Here is a 9,163-nt window from a genome sequence, read left to right on the forward strand (position 1 = left end):
CTATAGATAGAATAAAGCCCTATTTTTCGGACAATTCTACAGAATCTGAAAAGACTTCAGAAACACCTTTACTGGTTGAAAAGAATTTTGGGCCTATTTCATCGTCTACAATTTCTAAAGCTGCTACAAAGCAAGGCAATGGAAACAAAAGAGTGAAGCTTGTTATTCCACCCCAAGTGACTAGATCTGGACGTACAGTGCGCATTCCAGCACGTTACACATGAGGTTCTTCATCGTTCGAGTACCTCACTAGGGGGGGAGTGCTGTGGTGCGCAAGAGCAATAACATAACAAGCATTTATATTTAGTTTTATGAAAAATAAAAACAACGTTGCTAAGACAACTCAATAATAATAATTACTATATTGACGTTCCAGACATTGGGATGTAAAAGTATTAATGGATTTATATATTTTATATTAACTTGTAAATAACTGTGTATATTAAATGTTGTGATGTCTCCAATTTACTTCGTTTTCATTTATCCAAAATCGCACATAGTAGGAAGATAGAAAACCTTCCCTTACAATAAAAAAACTTATTTAACAAAAAATACGATGCGCATAAGCACATAATATTTTACACTCTGGTTATTTCAGTTTCCATTTTTAAAAGCGCTATATGTTGAGCCACCTCACTTAGATTTAGCATGTGACATTTTTAGCGGCAATCATTGGTCGATTTGCTAGCGTTGCCATTCGATTCGTTGTAATGAGGCTTTTTTTTGTCGCCGTGTAAGAGAAATATTATATATAGAAGTGTATCAAATCAAACTAAAATATTTATAGAAAAACAATACTTTTATGACTTTTATTTTTTTTATGCTAGTGAGAACTAAAACAATATGAAAATGAATCGAAGAAAACTGGATCCTACCACGTGATTTCCCGGCCAATAAAAATGTAGCGTTAAACGTTTAGCTCAACCTTGTTGGAAATCGCATGAGAAGTATCACCTCAAAAATATAAAAGTAAAGATAATGCAGAAGAAAATGACTTACCAGTATGTGGCATTTCATTCCATCTGAAAAAGAAAAATTATGTAGTTACTTCTATTTGTTTTTTCTTTGTAAATCAGGAACATTATCTTTACTAAAGATAATAAAAACACAGACAATAAGATAAACATATCAATTTCGTTAAATGAATAATTCCGAGAAGCTTAAATGGGAAAATATCAGAAAAAATCATTCTTAAATAATTACATTAAAAAGATAATATAAATATATGCATTAAGATAAACATACAAACGTCGTTAAATGAATAATTCCAAAAAACTGAAATGGGAAAATATCAGAAAAAATTATACGAAAATAATTATATTAAAGAATGCGTAATAAGCACCTAAGAGCTATAAGCTGTCTTAAAGCATTTAGAGGAGGGAGGGGAAATATGGAATCATCCCCAGTTTAATTTTTAATCGTTTTCAAAAACAAAGGAAAGCTGGTTGAAATGGTTCTGGAGTTATAAGAAAAACACAAACAGACACTTATACACTCAAACTCTTCATTTTATTATAATAGAAGAGTCAATAAAAAATAATAATAAATAAAATAATAATAAATAATAATAAATAATAATAAATAAAAGATGATAAATACTTCTTGCCTCTTCTTTAACTATTATTAATTTTAAAAATATGAATGAAATTGGTCAAAATAAAGTCTAATATGAAAAAGGAAGAAAAAAAAATTAAAATTTTTGTCTATTAATAACTATTTAATCCATTTTATTGAAAATTTAGCTTAAAATCTAACACGTACTTAATTTCTCATACTTTACTCATACATACGTAATATCTCATACTTAAAATCTCATACATACTTAATATCTCATTCTTAAAATCTCATGAGTGGATGTAAATTGTTTGAAACTTTAAAATACAAAACTTTTCTCATATTAAAACAATTTTAAAACAAAAACTATAAATAATTATTCAAGATATTTCACTTCATCGAGTTAGCTCAGGATAAATGGGGGGGGGGAAAGGATTAGCTCAGGTTGAAAACATAAAAAAATTTATTAATTAATATGTCTGAGTAGCGTATTTTTGTACTGTAAAAGTTCGATCGTTAGATCAAAAGTGATTAAAAGTGTTATTATAATTTTCCATTTTGCGCATTCAATCCCCTTAAAAATGTTAGTCGTCATTCAATTTCATTTCATAAATCTTTGTCATTTTTCTTTCACACATAAAAAGTCTCTGAATTGTCGTAATTTAGTTTCTTTATTATTATTTTTTATATATATATATAACCGTCGTTGAACAGTCGACCCAATTTTTGAATTTACGACTACTAATATTCAACTACGTAGCCTTGTCATTTTGAACCCGATCCAGAAGACAAGGGAACTCCTGGATCAAGTGCTTGGTGTATTTCAGTTAAAGCTTGAATGTCAGGTTTTATGTTCGCAGGTTTCCTTTGAAGNTTTCCATCTTGCGCACTCAATCCCCTTAAGAATGTTAGACGTCATTCAATTTCATTTCATAAATCTTTGTCACTTTTCTTTCACACATAAAAAGTCTCTGAATTGTCGCAATTTAGTTTCTTTCTTCTTTTTTTTTTATAAATAACCGTCGTTGAACAGTCGACCCAATTTTTGAATTTACGACTACTAATATTCAACTACGTAGCCTTGTCATTTTGAACCCGATCCAGAAGACAAGGGAACTCCTGGATCAAGTGCTTGGTGTATTTCAGTTAAAGCTTGAATGTCAGGTTTTATGTTCGCAGGTCTCCTTTGAAGGAAATGCCCAATCTATTTCTTTTGCTTTGTGAGTAGCTGGACGACGGAATTAAATCCTCTCTCCACTAAATATGTTGACGGGAACGAGATGAGGAGCAGCTCAGCTTGCTTCCACAATTGTGGATCAGGGTCCATAAGCTTTACCCAAGCTAACTCGTAAGCGTATTTTTTAAAGAAGACCTCACAGTCTTCAAATTTTAAAACTCTGTCTGCAAGGAAAAAGTGAGCTTATCCACAACTTCAAAATTGAAAGGATCGAAAATCCAATCTAGAATTTCTAATTTCATCAAATCTTTAAATCTTGATTCCATATCAGTTTTTAACTGATCAAGGTGATCAGTAAAAATTAAGATTTTATTTTCGAGAATCTCGATATCTGCCATTGCACACTTTTCAAGAGTTGGAAATTGCATTACCTTTTTAGCGATCAATGTTAGACTTGTAGATATCAAACTTGGCGATGAATAAAGATATGATTCCCTTAGCATAATGTTCATTTTATTCCCTTGAGGTTTTACAATGATTTCTTTCATTTTTTCAAAAATATCCGTGAGGTACGCAGTTTCCAACTTGAGTTGCTTCAAATTCTCACTTGAAACTGGATCAGTGGTGTCGAGAGACTCAGTAACTGAGTCAAATAATTCGAAGAAACAGCGCAAACAGTTTATTTTTGAAAGCCATCTCACAACTGTATGTAGGAGCAAGCATTCGAAATCTTCATCATTTCCATGGCAAAGTTCTTGGAACTAACGGTCATTGAGAGAATTAGCTTTGATTTTATTGATGCCAGAAATGACGAATTTTAAAGTGTCATGCAGGGCACCACTCAACTTTTTTGCAGCCAAATGTTGACGATGAATGACACAATGAATGGTGATGACCTCCGGTACTTCTTTTTTAAGATGTGCTAAAAACCCAGTAAGACGACCAGACATGGCAGGAGCACCATGTTGCACAAGCACTTACATTTGTAAGGGTAATTTCCTTTTCCTCAAAATAATCTTTGACCAATTTAAAAATTGACGATCCTTTTGTATTAGTGACTAAAGTTCTTGTAAACAACATTTCCTCGTTAATCTCCTTACTCTCATTTATGAATCTCACGTAAGTTAATACAATAGCTTTGCATGTCACAGTTGATTCATCAATCTGCAACGCAAATTTACCTTCTTTCAAAAATTTGAGTTTTGATTCAACGTCTGCGGCCATCTCATCACTACGCCTGGAAACAGTTTTATTGCTCAGGGGAGTATCAGTAGGGTTTCATATATGTTTTCAATTTCGATCTCAAATAGCTCTTGTTATTAACATTATTAGCAATTTTTATCTTTTGAATACTCGTCGCCCCCTGATCGCCCCCCTATGGATTATCGCCCCCTTTAGGGCGATCGCCCCCAGGTTGCCACTGCTCTAACCCGTGAACCGTCTACCACTGAGGATATTTCAAGTCACACTGTGGTCGGTGCAAGCCGGATACGGAATCCGTATCGACCAGCCATTGCCGGGATTTGAAATACTGGGATTCGTCAACATTACGTGGCATTCCTACCATGGCCGTTAAGAGATAGAGAACTAAAAATTGAGCTAGCTCCTTGGCTTGATGTGAGCATTCTAAAGGTAGGTCGCAAACTAATATTTAAGTGAAAGAAAAAAATAAAAAGTTATAAAACCTTGACCGAATACTATTGTAGATGATGATATTAGAAACATAATTTGAAGATGGTTCTGTTAATAAACCTTCTCCTAGTTTCAATTCTATACGGTAATCAAACTACTTTTGAAGGTTATTTAAAAACATTTTTCACATACAGCAAGGAGCAAAAGTTTTGAGACGATATGTTTTTCAATTCTTTCACTTTCTCTGTAGGCAAAGTTTCTTAACGACGTAAATTAGTAATTTGTAGTCATGGTAAGCAACAAATAGAAGACTTGAAATTTTTTAATTTAAGGCGCACCAAGCCGTGGTGGCTTAAGGGATAGAGATTTTGCCTTCCACTGTTTTAAACCGAGTTCAAATCCCAGTGATGGCTGGTCTATTCGAATTCCGCACCCAACTCGCACCGACCACAGTGCTGACTTTAAATACTCTCAATGGTAGACGGATCATGGGTTAAAGTCCCCTTACCGTCAGGCTAACCGTGTCTGATTTTCGAGGTTTTCCTCTCCATGTAATATAAATGCGGGTTAGTTCCATTAAAAAGTCCTCCACCAAATCAAACTTCTCCCAGTACTTGATCCTGGAGTTCCCTCGTCTTCTGTATTTGGTTCAAAATGACAAGGCCACAGAGTTGAACATTAGTTGTCGTAAACCCAAAATTGGGTAAGCTGTTCCACGACGGTTATAAAACAATATAAAATAAAATAAAATTTAATTAATACCAAGCGAAAATTTTAAACATTAAAATTAAACGCTTTGAGACGTTCTAGCGCAATTAATGTTTTTAATACTTAATATATAATAATCATTTAATAATTTCGCGCACTAAAGTGAGCTCAGTGGTACTCATTCAAATCCAGTTCCTGCCTCTTAAGTAATGTTTTTTTTTCTATAGAAGCTGTATGCAAATAGTTATATACTTTTGATAATTTTGCGAAGGTATGCAAATTAGCTTTACGTCCCTTGAATGTTCTAAAATATGCGATTCTTCGTATGTAAAGCTGGGAAATGATTGTTTATTTTATCAGTTTGAATAGAGGGAAACGAGTGATTATTAAAGAAGTCAAGGGAAAGAAAATAATATTCTACTATCCAACTTTGGAATTTCAAAATCAACTGCTGACCGCATTGTATAAAAACGGAAGTATGATGTGCTCCTCGCTTGCTCACTCAAACAAAAATAGCGATAGCCACTGAGCATGTACTTACAGTGAGTAAACACACTTTGTCTGAATGCAGCTGGATTGTGTGGACGGGGTTCTGTTAAGGAAAAAGAGTTAAAAGAGATGCCTTGTCAAGTTGGATATGTAACGAAGTATTTAAAATTTGCTATGTTTTCTTACTTTAGAATGATTAATTTCAATAAAAGTTTAGGGGGAAAAAATAAATCGACTCGAAACCTTTGATTTCAATTTTTTTTCAAATTCACGTTTGGTGTTTGATAAATTTTATTTTATTTTTTAACTGTCGTTGAACAGCAGAACCCAATTTTTGGGTTTACGAATAAGAACGTTCAACGCCGTAACCTTGTAATTTTGAACCCAATCCAGAACACAAGGGTTCTCCAGAATCAAGTGTTAGGAGAAATTTTGCCTTCATGGAGGACTTTTTGATTGAACTTTTGAGTTACATGGAAGAGGCAAACACGATAAAACCTGCCACGGTTAACCTGATGGCAAGGGGAACTTAACCCATGATCCACTGAGGATATTTCATGTCAGCACTGTGGTCGGTACAAGCCGGATTCGGAATTCGCATCAACCATCCATCGCCGGGATTCGAGCCCGGTTCAACTCATTGGAAAGCGAACGTTCGATCTCCTGAATCATCACGGCTCAAAAAATGAAGGTTTCACCGAGATTTGAACTCTAAGAGAAAGTCTAGTGTTGAAAGTAGAAAAGTCTATTCCCATGTAGGATAACTAAAGCTATTAATTACTAATTTACATAACTGAGAAACTTTTCCCTACAGAAAAAAATTAGAACGGTGAAACATATCGTCTCAAAACTTTTGCTCTCTACTTTATATTTGGAATTTTTAAAATAATGTGGGTATATTATTCGAGTATATATTTTCTGAACTTAATTCAATATTTAATAATTTTAGTTAAAATGATTTCATTTAAATAAAAAAAAAGGTGTTAGATTGAGAACATTAATTGAAAACAATAAAGAAAAATATTTAATATTTTTATTAAAGAAAATTAATTCCATAACAATTTATAAATAATTAATTTAGCTTATTTATTAGCAGTTTTCATAAGAAATGTAAATAATTATTAGAAATAAAAATAGAATTAATAAATTTTAAGAAAATATTTTAGTTTTAGTAAGTTTTCTTTCGATGTGGACCGAGATATTCCAGTAAGAAGGTAATGGACCGGTATAGCCTGGTTGGTAGGGCGTTGGTCCCATATCGAAGTGGTCGCGAGTTCGATCTCTGCCGGTCAAAGACCCCCGTGTAGTAAATGATGACAGGTGCACGTTAAATCTGTCGGGTCACAAAGCCCTTCATGTTCCCATGACAAATCATACATCGGGCAGTACTGAATGGGAGATTGATCGTTCTCTGGTTCAGGTCAAAATTACGATCTGTGGATGAATGAATGGATGTATGAATGGGTACGCCTTATAAACGGGCTGTAAAGCGTGTGTGGCTGAAGTTGTATCCATGGCCATAGAGGGTGCCACTGAAAAGCAGAAAACGTGCCCTCTGCCTCAAATTTGATTGGTTTCACCAAGCTAGCTTGCTGGTATTGGCAAGTGGCATTCCCATTTTCAATCCAACAAATGCAATACTGTTTGCAAAAAAAAAAATTTAAAAAAGAAAAAAGCTAATTTTTTGAACATTTATCATAAACGTTAATTCGAACTGATTTCCACACGATATACGAGAAAAGTTTTTAATCATTAGCATAAAATTTATTAGATGACAGTTTATTGTTTTTGCATATTTTGTCTGCGATTGAATGAGATTTAAAATTTTCATCCATTCTATTTCTTTTTTTTTTTCTTTTTTTAAGAAAAAAAGGTTATAATTTAATTACGATATTTTTTTTTTTTTAAAACTCTTTCGATTCTACATTACAAAACTAATCAAAACGTATGACACCACCATGTTCTCAAAATCATGTGATATTTGGAAATAAAAAAGTAAGTAGATTTTTTTACTCCAAAACAGTTTTATTTTAATTTACAAATTGTCTTTTAATCCATTCCATTGGAGAATAAAACAAGTTTTAGGAATAAAATTGATTAACATATTAAAACTTTTATACTCAAAATTGTAAGGCAAAAGTAGGAAATTCTGCTACCACTTTTAACAGGGACTACTTTCTGTCCATTTTCACAAAAATTTTAGGAATCAGGAAAAAAACAAGAAACAGTTTATACTAATTATGTTGAAGCATTTATCAAACTAAGGTAAGCAAGGTTTATTTCTAAAATGATGAAATATTTAAAGAAACAAGCTTGGAGCAAAGTAGTTTTCAAAGTATTATAAAATATTCATAATAACTGCATACTTAACAAAGAAAAAAAAATGCACCCTTATAATAATGAGCATGTGTACTGAATATTTCGTCAAAAATGCACATGGGGTGCCTTTTTGACGAAAATTGATTTTTAATCGTCAATTTATATAATTAATCACTTAGTAGCCGGTGGCGACCGTTGATTTTGCCTTTTATTTATTTTACTTTTGACAAACCAGAGTATTTTTATACTTTTCGTTTCTGTCAGACATATTATAATTCGACGGAAAATGGTAGGTATGGTATTTAACTTCGTCTTACAAAAAACAACGAACCTAAAATGCCACTGACTTCTTAAGATTACATATGAAGAAAAGTAAATGTAATTATTTATCGATATTTTTATGAACGAATTAGAACTATTAACCATTACAAATTTTTGCTGTTTTATAACGACTTTCATTAAATAGTATTTTCAAATGTAGTATGTTTTTTTTTTCTTCTTTTTTTTATTACTTCCGACAGCGACTCATGAAAATATTAAAAACAATTAACTCAGTAAGCATTGTGTTGCCAAAAAAATAAATTCTAATTGCCAGCAATTTTCTGGCAATTTGCGATTTTCAAGCAGAAATACAAAGCACGCTTAGGAGACAAATTAAATGACAATATGAGCTTTTAACTTACCGACAGCTGACTTGTTCCGGTGTTCATTCCTAGCCTGAGGCAAACTTAGAAGTACGTGGGTTGGTGAAAGGCGTGGCTAAAGCTAGAGCTATTGGAAGAAAGATAACCAATCAAGTGATAGGAAACACCCCTACAAAGTGGAGTGGGCGGTGATCCTGCGCATCCAAAGGAAAAAAAAAATTTTTTATTTTTAAAAAAACGTAAATGGATTTGGAATGCTTGTTTGGAAAAAAAAATTGATAAGGGATGGAATATTTTTTTTTAAAGAGTCGGAATATTGCAGAAACCTCGTTGCTGAAACAAATACCATGACAGAAACGATGAAACATGTTCCAATATAATTATTTAGATGTAATTACTTTCTGTTGATGAATACCACTGAACTTACAAGACAACAACAAATTCTCCAGCTAATTTTGATATAACAGGCGATATTCAAAGAACGCCAAAATTGATGTTTTCGGAAGTGAAAATAATTCACATATGGTGTGAAAGCGTGAGAGTTTGATATAAGCTTATACAACAATAGTAAGTGTTTAGATTTTAATAGAACCCTTTAAACCGTATATGAACTGCTCAAAATAGAGTTAACCTGGAATGG

The 9,163-nt window shown here is 32.7% G+C and overlaps 1 protein-coding gene across 1 annotated transcript in view; it reads right to left on the reverse strand.

Annotated features, from left to right (window-relative positions):
- Positions 1-8,617, reverse strand: part of LOC107437326 (paired box protein Pax-1-like) — a 52,288-nt gene extending 43,671 nt beyond the window's left edge. The window contains exons 1-2 of the mRNA XM_016049266.3: positions 8,563-8,617; positions 1,000-1,022 (exon numbers count right to left, since the gene is read on the reverse strand). Coding sequence (XP_015904752.3) covers positions 1,000-1,012 — 13 coding nt within the window. The 5' untranslated portion in view covers positions 1,013-1,022; positions 8,563-8,617. The remainder of the gene's footprint in view (positions 1-999; positions 1,023-8,562) is intronic.
- Positions 8,618-9,163: the final 546 nt, after the last annotated feature.

This window comes from Parasteatoda tepidariorum, chromosome 4, assembly GCF_043381705.1.
Source record: "Parasteatoda tepidariorum isolate YZ-2023 chromosome 4, CAS_Ptep_4.0, whole genome shotgun sequence".
Taxonomy (NCBI): Eukaryota; Metazoa; Arthropoda; class Arachnida; order Araneae; family Theridiidae; genus Parasteatoda; species Parasteatoda tepidariorum.